The 19011-nt window shown below is 36.2% G+C and overlaps 2 protein-coding genes across 4 annotated transcripts in view; both read left to right on the forward strand.

Moving 5' to 3' along the window:
* The window catches only part of LOC110767526 (serine/threonine-protein kinase BRI1-like 1), a 4277-nt gene extending 3434 nt beyond the window's left edge, over positions 1–843 (forward strand). The window contains 4 exon segments of the mRNA XM_088254735.1: positions 3–115; positions 118–294; positions 297–383; positions 386–843. Coding sequence (XP_088110861.1) covers positions 3–115; positions 118–294; positions 297–383; positions 386–408 — 400 coding nt within the window. The 3' untranslated portion in view covers positions 409–843.
* A 5577-nt stretch (positions 844–6420) lies between these two features.
* WRKY2 (WRKY DNA-binding protein 2) lies at positions 6421–11577 on the forward strand. 3 transcript variants are annotated; one of them, XM_021971067.2, is made up of 6 exons: positions 6421–6976; positions 8050–8581; positions 9305–9481; positions 9687–10552; positions 10648–10806; positions 10900–11577. In XM_021971067.2, exons 2-6 carry the CDS (start codon positions 8135–8137, stop codon positions 11471–11473), a joined length of 2223 nt encoding a protein of 740 aa, XP_021826759.1. In that variant the 5' UTR covers positions 6421–6976; positions 8050–8134; the 3' UTR covers positions 11474–11577. The 3 variants fall into 3 exon arrangements, with proteins under 3 accessions (XP_021826759.1, XP_021826761.1, XP_021826760.1); XM_021971069.2 differs by having other exon boundaries at positions 8057–8581; XM_021971068.2 differs by lacking the exon at positions 6421–6976 and adding an exon at positions 7005–7160.
* The last annotated feature ends 7434 nt before the right edge of the window (positions 11578–19011 follow it).

Genomic DNA, 19011 nt, shown 5'->3' on the forward strand with positions numbered 1-19011 from the left:
CTTGCAGGTACTCCAGGTTATGTTCCCCCTGAGTACTACCAGAGTTTTAGATGCACCGCAAAAGGGGATGTCTACAGTTATGGTGTTATACTGCTAGAGCTTCTCTCTGGGAAAAGGCTATCGACCCGTCAGCGTTTGGTGATGACAACAACCTGGTTGGATGGGCAAAGCAGCTTCAGAGGGATAAGAGATGTAATGAGATACTGGACACGGGGTTGTTGCCAGAGGTATCCGGTGAGGCTGAACTATACCAGTATCTGAGGATTGCCTTTGAGTGCCTAGATGACAGGCCATTCGCAGGCCAACCATGATTCAGGTTATGGCTATGTTTAAAGAGCTTCAGGTTGATTCAGAGAACGATGTCCTCGATGGCTTTTCGCTGAAGAGACTGTTGTTGAGGAACCATAAAAGACCAATTAAACTATAAAGCTATGGCTATCCGGTTGTGGTTCCAATTAACGAAGTTTCTGAGATCGAAAACAGGGATTCGATCGATCCTTCACATTATGCGGGCTGTATATAATAGAACCGTGAATCAAAGAGAGAGGTAGAAGAAATGCTTAGGGAGAACAGAGTAAATGGAGTCTTTTAGTAGCTCAAATCTGGTAAAGTGTGTATTCGTTCATTTGGAAAATGATGTCTATAACCAAGGCTTCAAAAAAACTTTGTTTCTTTGTATTTGGGTTATGTTCCTCTCACAGTTTTGCTAACTACTGTTTTACCATTGTCCATCCATCACAATTGGTTTCTGTTCATAGAAAGCTGATATGTGGGAACAGCGTTTTGTAAAGTTGTAGCAATAGCAGTCTCGAGTAATTGAAATCATTTGCAATTTTCTAAATAGTTTTCTGTGATTGTTTGAAGGATTTGAGCCATAAATTCATACATTACCCAAGTGTCACCTTTGCAAGCTCCACCCTCTAATTGCTGAACTTCCCCCATCAGCTTGAACCTGTTTCTCATGGGGTCTTTAGAATGATCTCATGTATTAAGCTAAAATGTCTGTACATGAAACAAGCTAATGCGGCAAGCTTGCAACTTCTGCGTGATTCTGGCCAGTATATAACAAGCAGTGAATCTGTGTGAATGAGGATTTTAAAGGAGTTTCAGGGTAAGATAGCTATTTTTCCACTTGTAAATCTGTCATCTTTTGCCTTTGTGGTATTGTTCAACCCAACTCGAAAAAAATACCATATTCCAGTTACCAAGAGTGCTTGTCCGTTTGTGGTTAACCAACATTCTCAAGAAACCCTAGCCGCTCTCTCCCTCTGTGGGTTCTAAAGGAAAATTCTATAGAGGGGGGAGGAGGAAGAAGCGTCACTGCCCCTACTCCGCCTCTTCTCTTCTCGTCTTTTTTCTTTTAGGTTATTGAATAAGTCCATTGGGGCATGTTGAATAAAAAGCCCCTTGTGGTGGTTTCTTCTGAGCCATGGTTAGATTGAAGTTCCCCATCAATCCTTTTAGTCTATGTTCTCAATCAAATTTTGCTCCCTAAACTCGCTCCTTAATGCCGCTCATGTTTTGTCCGCGTTAATTTTGATTTTAGCATGTTAGTTTGTTACCCCCTTGGAATTGGTATTTTAGATATCTTGTTGATGTCTTTGATTGTACTGTTGAAGTTTATCTAATGAAGATTCTATTTGATTATAAAAATAAAAAATAAAAAAAAGAGTGCTTGTCCGTTTTAAAAATCAATTGGTTTGACATGCTTGTTTGTTGGTGCCATATGTTACAGTTTAGCTGTTGAGGTGCAAGGACTCAGAGAGAAACTTCCATGCACCTGAATGCTAGATGACAATATCCTAAGCCAATCACGCATTACACGTTGTTGCGTTTTCGTATGAGAAGACTTCCCTGGCTACTGCATGGTGGTCGCAGCAGAAAAATGTTAGTTGAGCAAGTGGGCAGACTGAATTAAGGCATGAAATATGGAAGCTGTATTATTGTGTGGAAGTTTAATAGGTGATCAGCCCCGAAAAGTTAGGTGCTATGTTTCATACGAGAGCTGAACAGTTGAAGATGAAATTCGAAGGTCTACCACAGACTTCATTTCTGTTTCTAGTAATTTACATCCAACACAAGGAGAGAGAGAGAGAGAGAGAGAGAGAGAGAGTTGAATCTTCTCAATTCCATCTAAAATTCTTTGCTCCTTCAAAATTTGCTCCAATATTAAACACAAGAGCATGAGATTATCAGACTGAGATGTTTGGATTTTAAATTGGTTTGAACTAAATAGTTTAAAGCTGATCATTATTGATGTAGGTCAAATATAGTCAGCAGGAATAAGTGGGCACCTAAAGCTCAGGGTTTTGAAGTTTTAGCAGTAATTTGTCTTTGGTGATGATGACAAAACATGTGGATTTGTTTTCTCTGTTGGGATTATGAATGAATACATATCATTTATTAGTCAAAATCTCACATCTTAGGGCTCTCTTTAGATTACTTTATGGAGCTTTACTTATGGGAATCTAATTAGCTCTAAGCCAGCCCCTAACCATTATCCCTCCACAATATCTGCATTTTCTTTCGGCATGATGGATTTTCTATGAGGATTATGTGCAGATTTTCTTGTCGGTACTGCTCATAAATAAATGTCTTAATTATTTCAACTTCTTTTGTTTTTGTTTTGGTTTCTACTTAACAAATATATAAATGGTGATTATTCTAATCATGTGCTTATAGGTAGGTCTCTCTAGTCAAATTTTTTCAAATTCTGGTTACTGCCTCATGCCTCATTTGGAGTAGTTTTCATCAAGTCTAGTTTGTCTTCTTGCAGCAGGATAAATTGAAAGGGGATTTGTTTGGTTCCAACGACTAGTCCTTACTGTATATAAGTCCTTCATCTTCAAGAGCTTTATAGTTCTAAATCACCACTATACGAGCTCCAGTGGTTGAGAGCACTTATCTCATGTCTAGGACGGGGCGTTCAAACCTCTCTCTCTCCCTTCGGCCTCCAATGGGCCTTCTACAAAGAAAGTGAAGGAGAGCCATAAGAGAGCCAGTGGCAAAATCCAAACCAAGAAGTTGGGGGCCATAACCCTCAGGCCCAGGTCTCTGAGAAAACAATGCTGGACATTGCAAGTTGCAAGAGATTTTGATGTAGCAGCCCAGAGCTATAGGTAGGAGGAAGTCATGTCATGAAGTCAAAAATCCATGTAGAGGTCCCCTCCTTTGATTGACTAGTGAGCACACAGACTGACATAAAGACAGGTTTTCTCCCAATAATAAGCTCTAACCTACTGAGCTTCTTACTCAAGTTTGTTATCTAAGATTTTACCCCATTTGTTTTGTAATGCAACTCTTTCTTTGTGACTCTTGTCTTCTTGCAATTTTTTCCACTCCGAAGCAAGCAAGCCGAGCCACTCCATGAGACCCATGTAACCACTTTAGGGAATTCTAAACATTAACATCAATCGAATTATTAAATAGGATTTTTCTAAGTACATCTCACAGTTGATTACCCTACTGTGTTCATATATTCTAGCTCATATAACTAAATATCATGAAATTTAAATTTCGTACATGCTATGAGAAATACTAGATTCAGTCGTTTACGAACGCATAAGTGACTGTGGGGAAAGTGAGTTGTGGGACCTATAGCATAATTCATAGCCTAATTGTATGCAAACTGTTGAAGGTTGATTGATTGAAGGTTGAAGTGAACCCACATGGGAGGACTGGGAGAATTTGGTTTTGATTAAAAAAACAAGAAGAACAAAAAAAGCATTGGTAACCGCAGTGTGACGAGGGAGAGAGAGAGTTGCAATGGAAAAAGACTCGGTCAAAGCATCTTTTTGACTGAGTCGAAATGGGAAAATAGGGACACGTCCTTTTAAGTTTTTTATTCAATGTGTCACATGAAGGAAGACAAGACGCTGTTTGTTAGCGGTGAATAAAAATTGATATAAATTTTTTTGGTATGGTTTTATGGATATGGACTTGTTACATGGTTTGCGTGTTGTGTTGGCAGTGATGCCTTGTTGGAGGTTAAATTTTGGTGTCAATTCTCATCCCTCCATTTGGAATTTGCTCACCACATCCAAACAAAACTATCCTTCTCTCTACATGGACCTCTGGTGCCAGCTTTTGGCTCAATTCCCTTTCTGATTTTCTCATACCAACTTATCACTAATCTTCTTCTTTTTCTTCTTAATTTAATGTTACCCTAATCCAAAATCTAGATGGTTCAAGATTCTCTCACTTGTCATTTGTGTAAATACTTGTTAATTGTTGATTAATATAAATTTTACGATGAATCACGTATCATTTCACGAATTGAGAAATTTCGTATTTTTTATTAGATGATGAATTTACTTAGTCACCTTAAGATGTATTTGCTTTATGGATTGATGGGTATCTATTTGTTACTTTTGTTGTTTTATTAGACTTTTGGTCATTTTCTATTTGTAATTCCCCATTAGTCTTTTAAACCACTCATTAGTCATGATTTTCTTCCATCACTACATTCCACAGTTATTGCTATTGTTTTGTTTATGATCCACTAAAATTAATTCATAGGGTAAAAAACACCGGAAACATAGAAAAAGACCGGTGGTCTTAGGTTCCAACTTTCTTACCATTTTCATAGCGTGTTTATGTATGATAAACCACATCCTTCTTGTAATTTAGACTATCCTTTATATTTTAAAAAAAAATAGCAACAACATAGCTACTTTAGTCTTTAGGGACTACTATTGTTGTGCTGCCATTTCAATTCCTTGAAGAAGGTACGTACACAGTGTTAGAGGCGTAATTAAACTATATGGTGATTGGAATAACTATGAGCAAAGTGGACAATTCAAAACCAGACCTTAATCTAAGTTGTAAAACACACTGCATGGTCAGACTCAGATTAGATTAGAGAATTGGATCCTCCTCCTAATATAATATTAATCTATATTAGCACAACAAACAACAGAATCAATTTAACAACTATAGCGAGTTATAAACCAATCATTATTTTTTGTTGTTAGTCCTTTATATAGAATCAAATTCATAATCTATCATAGCCCCTAACCCTTTCTCCACTATCTATCATGCTTACACATCCTTTTTCTTTCCCCTCAAATTCATCAATTAATGAAAATTTTATTGCCAGATTATTCTTAATTCTAAGGCCAACTATTTTTTATTGTTTCTCCATGGTTCACAACAAAGTTATTGTTGGGATTGTAAAAGCATTTAAAAATATATGGTTTTTAAATTTTGTAGTGGATGTATTGCGTAAGCATGTGTGTATAGGGGGACAGAAACTCTCATGCAACGGGTATAACACTTTTTGTTATTCCCGATCAATAACATAATAACACGTAAGATAGTTTTTTCACGTGTCATTATGTTATTGGTTGGGGATAGCAAAACAGTGTTATCCTCGTTACAAGAAAGTTTTTTTTTCGAGAGAGGGGGGAAAATGTATATTTAAAATCATTAATAAAAAAACTTATAATCTAATTTTATCCTTTTGGCCTGAACATTCTATGTAATAAGTTAACTTATGGGTCTTTGTTTCATTCATAGGTTGTTGATTATGTGTCTAAAATCATACTAGATGGCACTTCGATCAGGTTGGGTGTCATTACAATTTTTTCATCCTTGATAGCTCCGACCATCCCTATGCAAATAGTGTCTTAACCAATTGTCCTCTTCCTGAGAAGTTCACAACCATATTTCTCATGTTTAATAAACATGAGAATATCTCAATCTCATTTGATTTAGTTTATGTATGAATATCTCAATCTCATTTGTCTTAACCGTATTGAGTCCAATCAACATAAGTGTTCTGTCTATGTATGAATGTGTAGTTTAAATTTACAGTATGATAATTTTATGTTATTCGAGTGACTGGATGGAAAGTGAAAATACCTACATATTTTCGGGATGTAACCATAGTTATATTTTTTGCCATTTGTTTTATGATTGAAGCTAAAATTGGTAGGTAATGATAATTTATTCATAATAGTAATAAAAGCAAAAATTAATACGAAAAAAGCTGAAGTGTAAATCTGCAATGGATGTGCCAATAGCAGCAACAAGGCAGTTACAACATCCATCACATTTGAAGGATACAGAAACAGGTGTTAGGCAGCTAAACACTCTGGCCACCCCAGCGTTACACATATTTTCTATGTTCATTTCATTTTCAAAAAATAAATAAAAAAAGAGAATAAAAAACCAATTATTACAACCAGGGTGCAATCACCTACCACCAACTCTCACCCTACTGTTCCATCATGAACTAATCATGAATTTTGATATGGACTACAATGCCCTTGCATGTCATGGACAGGGACCAGATGGCATGCTATGATTGGCTGAGGGAAGGAGAGAGACATAGGTCCTTGAGAAGCCTAGTAAAAAAATGAGAATAATGAGCAGTCTAATTCGGTCTCTAACAGACAAGTAATGCTAATAGGAGAAATATGAGAATGGGTGAAATGTAATGTAAAGCTTTGATTTTGAGCTCTTTTTCTTTCTGTCTGTTGATTGTGGTGTTACTTTTTTTTTGTTGTTTTCTTTCTCTTTCTTCAAAGATTCCATCCATTTCCGGTCCACCACCATTGCAACTTCACCCCTCTCCTTTCTCCTTCTTTTTTCCTTTTCCCCTTATTTTTATAATGTAAAAAATAACAACAATAAAGTATTGATTTGCTTTTTGTAATTTTGTCAAAGAACATCATCATATCAATATCAATATCAATATCAATATCAATTTTGGGCTCAACCAAAGGGAGATAAAGAGAGAAACTTTGAGGAATTTGATAAGGAAGGAGGTGTTTTTTTTTGGCTTTCAATTGCCTCCCTTTCTGGGTTTCATCTGAATTGAACAGAGAGAAAGGAAATTTGACAGAATAGTGAATTTGGGTTTGGAGGGGTAGGGGTGGTTGGGACGTAGTGGGTAGTGGTGGTGGTCAAAGGAGGAGTTTTTGGTCTTTGGTCTCCTTCAACATCATCTGGGCCTTGACTCTTAATCACTCAGGTAATCATCTTTAATCATTTTTATTCTGTCTTCTAATCCTTACCCTCTATTTCAATTCATTTCTCTGTCTCTCTCTCTCTTTCCACATTCAATTTGCTTTTTATTACTCTTTCTGTGCTTTGTCTCTCAATTTTGAGAAACTCTTGTGTATCTCTGACATCAATGCCTTCTCTGCAAACTCAAGGTACCTCACTTTTTATATTCTCTTTCAACAAGGGTAATGATAATAATTGTGACCCCATACACACCCTTCTCTGAATTCTGTAACATGGGTTTGTTTTCCTTCATTGAATATTGCAAAAATTCATAACCTTTTTCCTTTTTCTCTGGGTTCGGGGGAGCTGTTTAGTTTTCAGTTTTCTCATGCTTAGATCTTCATGGATGTCAGGATCTAGCAAATTGGGTCTATCATGTCAAATCATTTACAAGGTTATAATTCTTCAAATTGAAATGTATGTTTGTAACGTTTCTCCCGTTACAAGGTGAACCTGCACTCTGGATTGGAAGTTTATGAGTGGCCTTGCCTTATTAATCTCATTTATTTACCAATTATGGATGTGATTTAAGGTGTTGGCTTAAATTTCTTTCTTTTTTTTGAAAAATCATCCATGAGGGAAAAAAAATGTTGTGTTAATGTTTCCCATTACTATTCCTATGAAAATTGTGATGGCATCTTAATTCATATGAAGACCGTGAGGGTAACTTCATTCATCGTTTCCTGATTTTGCTCCTCAGAATGACAACCCAAAAATGGTTTTGTTTTGTGTTTGCTTTGCTGTTTTGATTTTGTGTTTTCAGGTTGTTAGATTTCTTCCACGGTCCCTATCCGCCACCCCAAAAAAATGACGATTTATTTTAACCAAACCGGATGGTTATATAACTGAAAAGCTAAAATCCGAAGGGTTTTTTCCTTTTGCTTTTTCCTGTGATGTTTCTCTGGAAGCTAATAAAACTCAAGTCACAATGTAAATTTCTGGGGTATTGATTTTTTTTAGTTACGAACTTGTTTTCTTGGTATTTAAATATTATGTGGCTCTGAAATGGATTTCCTTTGTTTTTCATTCATTGCAAAGCTTTCAGGAGTTGGATCTTGGAGCAACGCCTTCATTGCAAGTGATCCATATTTTGTGCTGATAGCAGTAAACTGGTATAAGTTTCATGGCTGGCATCGATGATAACGTTGCTATAATTGGAGATTGGGTGCCTCCAAGTCCAAGCCCAAGAGCCTTCTTCTCTTCAATGTTAGTTGACGACATAGGCTCAAGATCAATGTTGGAACCTCCCAGCAGTAATAAAACTGCGGAGTTCTTTTTGGGATCTCAAGAAGGAGATTCCAATGGAAAAAATTTGTCACAAGGCAATGCTTCTGGTGAGGAACTAAATGAAGTGGGTTCATTTTCGGAGTACAAGTCAAACTCACGCGGAGGGCTTGTGGAAAGGATTGCAGCCAGAGCTGGGTTTAACGCTCCGCGGCTGAATACAGAAAGCATTAGATCTTCTGACCTTTCACTTAATTCCGACATTCGGTCCCCTTATCTGACAATACCTCCTGGTCTCAGTCCAACCATACTGCTAGACTCTCCTGTTTTCCTTTCAAATTCATTGGTAAGATTGCAACTTCGAAAATATCTGTAGTGCTTAAATATAATTTCTTTTCCTTATATTTTTGCTTCTTTGTTAATTTTTACTTTTATTGTGTTGTTAGTACATAGTAAAAATTTGATTTCATGGAAGGTGCTAGCTAGTTTAGGTAAAGTCCCGGGATCAGATCTTGCCTTTACTGGGGCTGAGGGTTTGTATGTTGGTATAGGGTTATTTACCTCTAATGGACTAAAACGGAAAATTGATCCCATCAAGTTCAATGCGTGCATATGGGGTTGGTGAAATATTTTTTGTTCTTGCAATGGTAGGAACATGGACAAAATGTTGAGAAACCAAGATAATCGGTTTTTGCATATTTTGGCAGAGTTTTGAATTTAAAAATAGTTTATGATTAACCTGAATGCAAAATTGCAGATATCTGTATCTTGTGTACAGGGATGAGCTATTAACTGGTTCTATACATGCCTTTCACCTTGGTATGATTTGAGTACCTTCAGGAAATTGAAATTCATATTCTTGTAATACATCATATCAAGTTATTTGACTTGGGATTGCTTTCCTTGGAAATAGGGCATGTAGATGTAAATTATTATAGAGATAGTTTGTTTAGTATCCCTGCTTTAAGTTAAAATTTGCTTCCACTTGTGATGAAATTTAAAAGTAAGTTTAGTCTCGCTGACATTTGTCCTGCCATATGTTAAAACTTTTCTTCTGGATGTCTTGCAGGCACAGCCATCTCCAACAACTGGAAAATTTCCGTTTGTCTCAAATGGTCATAGCAGGAGTTCCACATTAATGACAGAGGGCCCTGATAAAACTAATTTCTTTGAGGACATAAATACTTCATTTGCTTTCAAGCCTATTGCGGAATCAGGCTCCTTCTTTCTTGGTCCAACTAGCAAAGTAATTTCCCGCTCGATTTTTCCTCATTTTAGAACACACAAGTATTCGCACATGCTAGTTCTATTGTATTTTTTTTAGTGAAATTTAGATAACCACTGGTCAGTACTTAAGAGGAGAGTCCTTGTATACTCCCGCTGCAAACAAAAATGCATTATGTCATAATATCTCTCATGAGTTCATAAGTAATTTTTTCTCCTGTATACAGATGGGTTCAACTAGTTTTCCACAGCAATCTTTTCCCAGCATCGAGGTGTCAGTCCAGTCAGAAAATTCTTCTCAAAGTATAGAACCAACAAAAGTTCCAAACCAGAATGCAAACAATCTTCAGCTCCAGGCAGACTTCTCTCGCACATCTACTGAAAAAGATAATGGAGCTAACTCAGCAGATCCAAGGGCTTTTGATACTGTTGGTGGCAGTACTGAGCATTCTCCACCCCTTGATGAGCAACCAGATGAAGAAGGAGATCAAAGAGGTAGTGGAGATTCCATGGCTGCTGCTGCTGGTGGTACACCATCCGAAGATGTATATAATTGGAGAAAATATGGACAGAAACAAGTAAAAGGTAGTGAGTATCCACGAAGTTATTACAAGTGCACGCATCCAAATTGTCAGGTTAAGAAAAAGGTTGAACGATCTCATGAGGGTCATATAACAGAGATCATCTACAAAGGGGCCCATAACCACCCTAAACCTCCTCCCAATCGTCGATCAGCCGCCATTGGATCATCTAACCCACTTAATGACATGCGACCAGACATCCCTGAACAAGGTGGACCACAGAGTGGTGCTGATGGTGATTTAGTTTGGGCAAGTACACAAAAGGCAAATGTTGGAGCTCCTGATTGGAAGCATGAAAACCTTGAGGTGACTTCTTCAGCATCTGTGGGCCCTGACTACTGCAACCAATCCTCTTCTATGCAGGCTCAGAATGGTACGCACCTTGAATCAGGTGATGTGGTGGACGCGTCATCTACCTTTTCTAATGATGAAGATGAAGATGATCGAGGGACACATGGCAGTGTTTCATTGGCTTATGATGGTGAAGGAGATGAATCAGAGTCGAAAAGAAGGTTACTGCTCACCTCTTTCTATCTTTTGGTGAACAATCTCAAGTATTAGACATTGGGGTCACCATAAAAGTGTCTTTACACTTATGATGTTTCAGGAAAATTGAAGCCTATGCAACGGAAATGAGTGGAGCTACCAGAGCCATTCGTGAGCCTAGAGTCGTGGTCCAGACAACCAGTGAAGTAGATATCCTTGATGATGGATATCGTTGGCGCAAGTATGGGCAGAAGGTTGTGAAAGGCAATCCAAATCCAAGGTTATTACTCGTTATGACGATTAATTTTTTTCTTTCTTGATTTGTTCTTTCTTAATTTGTATGAGGATGAAACAAAATTCTTTTTTTCTGCAGGAGTTACTACAAGTGCACCAATGCTGGCTGCACAGTGAGGAAGCATGTGGAAAGAGCATCCCATGACCTTAAGTCAGTGATCACCACATATGAGGGAAAGCACAATCATGATGTTCCCGCTGCTCGAAATAGCAGCCATGTCAACTCTGGCCCGTCCAACACCATGTCTGGCCAAGCTTCCTCTGCTGGCATTCAAACCCATCCGCATAGACCGGAGCCATCACAAGTTCACAACAGCATGGCAAGATTTGAAAGGCCTTCATCACTGGGTTCATTCAGCCTACCTGGAAGGCAGCAGCTGGGGCCATCCCATGGCTTCTCTTTCGGAATGAACCAACCCGGCCTGGCCAATCTGGCAATGGCTGGGTTGGGTCCAGGCCAACCCAAACTCCCTGTTATGCCTGTTCATCATCCATACTTTGCACAACAGCGCCAGGTTAATGAAATGGGCTTCATGTTACCAAAAGGAGAACCGAAAGTGGAGCCTCTGTCAGAATCTGGTCTAAACATGTCCAATGGTTCATCAGTATACCAACAGCTAATGAGTAGGCTTCCTCTTGGACCACAGATGTAGAATTTCCCCTTTTGTTTTTATGATCTTTTGAGGAAAGAAGTATTTAAGTTTCTACATATATTTATATATATATATATATGGTAATGTTGGTTATCATCCAGTTAGCTCTTGATTCATTCATTAATTTGTTTGTTTAATTTTTTTTGTCAAGTTGTGAGGATAAGTGACCTTGTCTTCCAATCATTATGGGAAGTTGACATGTATTTTCTTCTCCGACCAACTCCTAAGAAAGAAGTTAGTTTAGATGTGTGGTAATTGTCATGAACCTGTGCATGCTATTTTAGTCTAGTTTTCATTATTTATTATTTATTTTTATAAGCTTTCTATACACGCTGATGTGAAAGGCTGCTACTGAACTGGTGGATGCAATAATGATTTGATTATTTCGTTTTAACGCAATAAGATTTGAGGCCACAGAATTTCCATTATGAAGTCTTTGGAACACCTAAAGTAAGTGAGGTCCATCAAGTTGAAAGTTACTTAGTGCACAATCAAATCAAAGCTATGGACCATAATTAAAAGCAAAAAAGAAGATTAAAGCTAGTACTAAAGGCGAGTATGGGATAATCGATCATGGATCAGTTGCAATATTACAATATTGAAAAGTAAAATTCAAAAATAATGGACACCAAAAAGCTTTGCACTTAAAAACCAAAGATGTTGCATAATTGAAAACAAATATTTAAATAGAGCACCAGAGATCAAACCCTCAAGTTTATCTGCCTAGTTCAATAATGGGTATGTGTGGCCCTTTTCTAGAGTTGGGATGTAGCCTGTGATTGCCCCTTTCTTTTTCTTTTTTTCTTTCTCCTTCGTCAGGTTTTCAATTTTATTTGACATGAGATTTTATCGTTATAGAAATAACTGAAAACTTGACGAAAGAGAGGAAAAAAAGCAATCACAGGGTATAATCTTTTAACACCCAATTGTAAACAAGTCAGAACTACAACCCAACCATAGAAAAGAGCAACACAACATACAATAGAGAAATAGAAGGGATGCAAAGTCAAAGTAGTACCCAATACTGAACTGAGTCACAAAAACTTGCATCAAAGATCAAAATGGGAGAGGGAGGATTTGAACGACTTCCAATGAAGAAATCCCTCGGCTCTCATTTCAAATTTAACGGTTGCGCATGAGCAAAATGCATAATCTTTAAAAAATTTCTTATTCAATATATTTTGGCGTACTTTTTAAAATTTGATTGGAGCAATAACTGCATAACTGCATGCATAGTGCACCTTGTTGCCTTTGAGAAGTTTATTTGCGTGAGCGTTGTGTTGTGTGTGAAGGTGCAGTAGTGCAAGACTCCATAAACCCTACATAAGCTTCACATACTATATGGGGACAATTTTCACAGAAATATTACAATTTTGATTAGAATCCCACATAGTAAATGTTAGGGCTGGCATTTTAGATCGCAAAACTGCAAATACCAACTGAGGTTTTACCACATCTAAACCGACTTATCACGAAAGTCGACAGCAACATGCAGTTTATAGAACTTACCACAATATGCGGTTGCAGATTCCTCATATTCAAATAATGCGGTATACCACAATATAATTTAATTAATTATTAAAATAAATACATATAATAATTTTATATTAACTAACAAAGGCTAGAACTTCATCATTTAGATGAATCTTTCTCTCTTCTTCTTTTCTTCTTCTTTTTCTTTTTATTCTCTCTCTCTCTCTCTCTCTCTCTCATCTTCTTCCTCTCTGTGGGACTCTCCTAGGATTTGAATGTATCACTAATGAAGTGTATTCTCCGCCAATATCTTGAAGTTCCCTCTATTGTTTTTTTAAAAATCTCAGCCTTGAAGAAATATCATTTGAATATTTAGTGAATTAATATAACTTAATTAGTAAATAATTAAACTTTTATCTAGTAGGAACCTATGTTTAGTATTGCAAACTCATCGGCTGTGTTGATAATTTTGTTAGGTTGTTATTAGTGGGTTAGCCGAGATAATCTCTAGCTTGCAATCAATCAACTTCGTGCACATCAGCTCTTCGAATGTCAGCACCAGCAAAGTTCGCATCATCTACTTTCATTTCTTGTAAATTCGCTCCTTCCAAACACACTCCCTCAAATTATGGATTGCGTCAGCTTGGTTGAGGCATGCATATGTCAAGTTTGCTCCTCTGAAGTTGCATCCTCTTAAGGATGCACGACATCAATCCGCACAAGAAAGATCAGCATAACAAAACACCGCTCCCTTAGCATCTGCAGCTGTAAATTTAACATTTTGTAGGTGAGTCTGAGAACGAAACCCTCTTCAAACAAGCATTTCTGAATTTGGATGAAACCAATTTGGCATTGCCGAAGTCGGCATCAACATCCTTAAAGGTAACTTCCTTCACCAGTGAGCCAAAGAACGGAACATTTTTCAAGCATGCACTATGAAACTCAACATTCGATGGGTTGAGGCCACTCGGATTGAGTTTGCTTATATTACATTTTCGTTCCGTAACTAAATGCCACTTGATTATCTCTGGACGAGTCATATCTCTTCGTAGCTCAACGATGGGGCCCAACAACCTCATTGATCAACACAAGGCAAACTTACTGATGCATGTTTGGGTTACCTTAATTTGTTGCAGGTGCTTTTAGGAGAATTGGCTTAAAAAAGAAAAGCAATCTAATGTATGAGCATTTGTTATGTTTTTCCAGTTTGGTCTTGTGAGTGGAGTAATATTTTTGTGCACGTTACCATTTGATTAATTTTAAAGTTGCAAATTAGGAAGAGTGGACAAATGTTTTCGTTTTACTGAGGCTCGATGCACTCTCCATTAAATTTCCAATTCCATTTCCCCTCGAATAAGAAGATTAGGGTGTTCACTTGGGGCCAGCCGACGATTTTATGATCAAGATAAAGTGCGGCTGTCTCCACTCGGTTATGTTTGGGTTGTAAGTAGAGAACTTTTGTGCACGTTACAATTTTTGATTGATTCTAAACTTGCAGGTTGTCCAACAAAATAAGAATTTCAAAAGGAGTGTGGTGTTAGTGGTAGAAGTATATCATAAGGAGTGTGATGTTACTGGTTGTGTAATGAATGATCTTTGATGAGATTCATTACCAGAGGAAATTATCCTCATTGCTTGCATGGTGTATTTTGGAATCTTCATAGAACTGAAGGTTCATGTGTTGTAAGGATCCATGAAACTATTATTGGTTTGGTGAAATAAGATTTGGTGCAAATTGGTTTATTGAACCATGCTTGATGCATAACAAATTATCAAAGAACTCAATAATCAATGAATGGGGATCGATCTTTTGGTTCCATATATATGATTAGGTGGTCAAGGACTCAAGTGTCTATGGTTCTTGACCAATTATGAGGCTATGAGTATTTGAAAAGAGATCCATAAGGTGTATAAACCAACAAAAATAAATTCAAGCATGGCTTTTTATCACAAATGGTCCTTGACGTTTACAAAATTATCACGAATGGTCCTTGAGGTATTTTTGTGACACTAATAGTCCTTAACGTTTGGACTTTTTATCACAAATGATCCCTGCCGTCAAAAATTCTGTTAAGTATATGATGTGGAAGATAAGTGGAGCCCACATGTCCAATCACATCGTGACATGTCGATTAAATAAATAAATAAATAAATAAATAAATATATATATATATATATATATATATTTAATGAAAATCCATTAAAAAACCATTTAGCCTCTCTCTCTCTCTCTCTCTCTCTCTCTCTCTCTCTCTCTCTCTCTCTCTCTCTCTCTCTCTCTCTCTCTCTCTCTCTCTCTCTCTCTCTCTCTCTCTCTCTCTCTCTCTCAGGATAGGGACAAGGGCTCCCTTCATCGAAACCACTGGTGCTGTTATCGCACTTGTTTAAGTTCCTTTTGGATTCTTCCATTTTCATTTTGTCCGTCACAATTTGTAGACCAAGCAAAATCAAACACAGCAAACAAGGTATTAAAACCAGCGATACATTCGAGCACATATTTTGTTTCTGCAAAATAATCAACATAATGTGATCAGTGCTTGTCCAAAATTTATATTAAAAGAAAAATGAAACTAGGATTGAAATTTTTTTTGAGAGATGGACCTGAAAGGTTATGTTCTTTCTAAGCAAAGCATTGGACTGAGTCAAGAAGCTCGCCGGGGCACGTAAACGATCGGCCATTGATGTCCGCAACCAAAGATTCAATATTCTAAACCTTTGAAAAAAGAAAAAATGAACTCAAGTAGTCAAGTAATTTTAGAGATACCTGTAATGATAATTGAATGAGACCAGTTTTGAATAAGCACTAGCGTATAATCCAAATTAGAATCAATTATTTATATTAATCTGCTAGACTGATCTTGATCTGCTATGCTCTTGATCTACTCTGCATTAACTTGGAAAGTAGAGAGAGAGAGAGAGAGAGAGAGAGGCTAAATGGTTTTTTAATGGATTTTCATCAAAAAAATATTTATTTATTTATTTAATCCACATGTCACGATGTGATTGGACATGTGGGCTCCACTTATCTTCCACATCATACACTTAATAGAATTTCTGACGGCAGGGACCATTTGTGATAAAAAGTTCAAACGTTAAGGACTATTAGTGTCACAAAAAAACCTCAAGGACCATTCGTGATAATTTCGTAAACATTAAGGACCATTTGTGATAAAAAGCCTTAAAGCATTAAGTCGGAATTGTTTGTGTATATATGGCATAGAGATAAACGTTACATACATGTCATGATGATATGATATTTTTAATAATGAGCCAATAAAGTAATTACAAAAAAATGATGAACAATATGCAAGTATTAAACAATCGCAAGGCAAAAATACTATACCATCATGCCGTGTTTGATTAAAGTATATGCAAAAAGAAAATTCATATGCAGCATGTCTAATTGAATATCGCATGGCTATGATTCATTCATGTATTAAATCAAATATTAAAGATGCAAATATGGAGCAACTTGCAATCAAAGGGAATTTCAAACAATATAATCATAGAGAGAACAAAAATTGAGAAATCATGAAGTCGTGTGGATGAGTAAAACAAAACACTAATCTACATGATGTTTATTCATCCGTAATTGAATTAGCAGGAGGAAATGAATTGAGGAGAATTATATTCTAGATTCATATTAAAGTTGTTTACTAAATCATATGGATTGAGCAGAGTTAGATTTCGGAATTCTATTGAAGTTGTTTACTAAACCCTATGGAATTGAGGTAGGAGTGGTGCTAATTACTAAAATGTCCTCATTGTTGAGTTTTAAAATATATGACAAATTTGAAATTTTTAAAATTGTGTGAGGATATAATAGGTACAAAAGATGAATTCATAATGGGTTAATTCTCCATGAATTATTCCACCTCCCACCAAAGAATTGAATTCCTCCAAAATTTGGAATAAAATTCCTAATTTTGTATGGGCCTCACTTACTTTTTAATTCTTTGATGTGAAGTAAACACATGAATTCTCATAATTGGAATTCAATTCCTCATTAATAAACACACCATAACCCTCCGTTTGGATGAATGAATTGGAAATTACATAGAATTCTAAAATGACGGAATTTAGATTTCCATCATTTCAATTTTTGGCAATTAAACTTGTGAAATGACGCTATAGAAATTGTAAAATGACGCCTATTTTGGTGGAAATTAAACTTGGGAATTTTATGCCCGAATTTCCACGATTTCCCATATTATTTAATAAATTCCGTGCATAAGTTGCCAAATAAGGGAATTGTCAATTTCTCCTTTTAAATTCCCGACTTTTAGATAAATTCCAAGTTATTTTCTCTAATCCAAATGGAAGTAATCTCTAATTAACAATTCCCTTAAGTAAACTCTATTTAAGTCCTCTTCTTTTATACTTGACGGATACGAGGCTTTTTTGGTCCTTGGGCTGGCGGTGGCATGTGTTGTAAATTTCGATTGGTCTTTGTGTCTAATAAATCTTATAAATCTAAAAGTAGACCGGGTTGAACTATTATATGTATCCTGGATTTTTTTGGGTTTAGCGCATAACATTTGTCCTTATTGATGAATGGTCCATTTTAATAGGGAGGTTTAGGCATAAGTGTTCCATCAACCAAAAAAGGCATAAGTAAACCTAAATGTGATGTTCGATAAAAATAAAAATAAAAACCTAAATGTGATGGAGGTTTATTTTTTTTTAGTACAAGAGATAGTCAAAACTTTACAATGAATGATGGTTTCTCACACACACGCTATCAAAGTACCATGAGGGTTTGAACTTGAGACATTGGAAGTTTTGAAGATAAATCATTATCAAAACCGGTTTTTTTAACGTCATGATGGGTTACTTGGTGATTACTCTAAATCAATTACAATCAATACATAAGAGGAAACTAAATCACAATTAAATGACTTCCTATTTTCCAACAAAGAGAAACATAATTAAAACATAAATCCTAAATGAATAAGTAAATGACTCCTTTTTCTATTTTGATTGGGATAACGAGTTAATGACAATAAAAGTATTAGAAATTTAGTTATATACCCGATCTTAGACATAGTCCTATAAAGAAACCCTATACCATTTAAAAACTATAAACACACCAACAAAAAAAAACCAAAAATCGTCAGCTATCAATTTTTTCAATTTAATAGATGTTTTTAGTTTATTTGTGTGTGTTAAATACCCATATTGCCCTTGTACTATGGATTTGAGAGAGAAAAATCAGATCTGCCAAAACCAAGAGGAGCTTTCGTTGAAGCTTAGTCTCATGTCCAACTATATTCTTCATTTTTAATCTACAATTTTCAATATTTCACCTTCGATTTCTTGTTCTAAAATCGTACTTTTTTTTTTTTTTTTTTCGGGATTGTTCAAGACCTCGAACGAACCTAGATTAAATGCTCTTAGCTCTACTCCTCTTTCGTCACGTCGTCATCATTGTCATCGTTTGGTTTGGACTTGCGATTTTTGATCTTTTGCTTCAATTATGTGTTTCTCTTCAAATTTTAGTTGATTTTCGGAATGTATTTTAAGCTTTAATGATCGATTTATCTTTTGTTTCTATTTTAGTTATGGATCTCATTTTTGTTTAACGATGTACTTCTATGACAGAGTATTAACAATGTACTTCTATAACAGAGTATTAACAATGTACTTCTATGACATAATAGTATTAACAATCTGGGCTCGGCTTGTTTTGAGTTGGTTTGGTTTGTTCTTTCTTCATCTTTTCTTTGGTGGACATGTATTAGAAATAGCAACATGACAAGCATTAATCAACATGATAGTAAACTAGCAGTGTTATTACTCTAGACTGGAACATTACAGGGGTAGACATGCGTGGAACATTACAGGGATAGATATGCATTAGAAATAGGATGTCATAGGAAACTAGCAGTGTTATTACCCTAGACTGGAATATTACAGGGATAGACATGCATTAGAAATAGGATGTCACAGGAAACTAGTATTGTTATTACCCTAGACTGGGACATTACAGCCATTAATCAACATGACAGTAAACTAGCAGTGTTATTACCCTAGACTAGAACATTACAACCATTAATTAACATGAC

Source organism: Prunus avium, chromosome 6, assembly GCF_965620075.1.
Source record: "Prunus avium chromosome 6, drPruAviu1.hap1.1, whole genome shotgun sequence".
NCBI classification, from domain to species: domain Eukaryota; kingdom Viridiplantae; phylum Streptophyta; class Magnoliopsida; order Rosales; family Rosaceae; genus Prunus; species Prunus avium.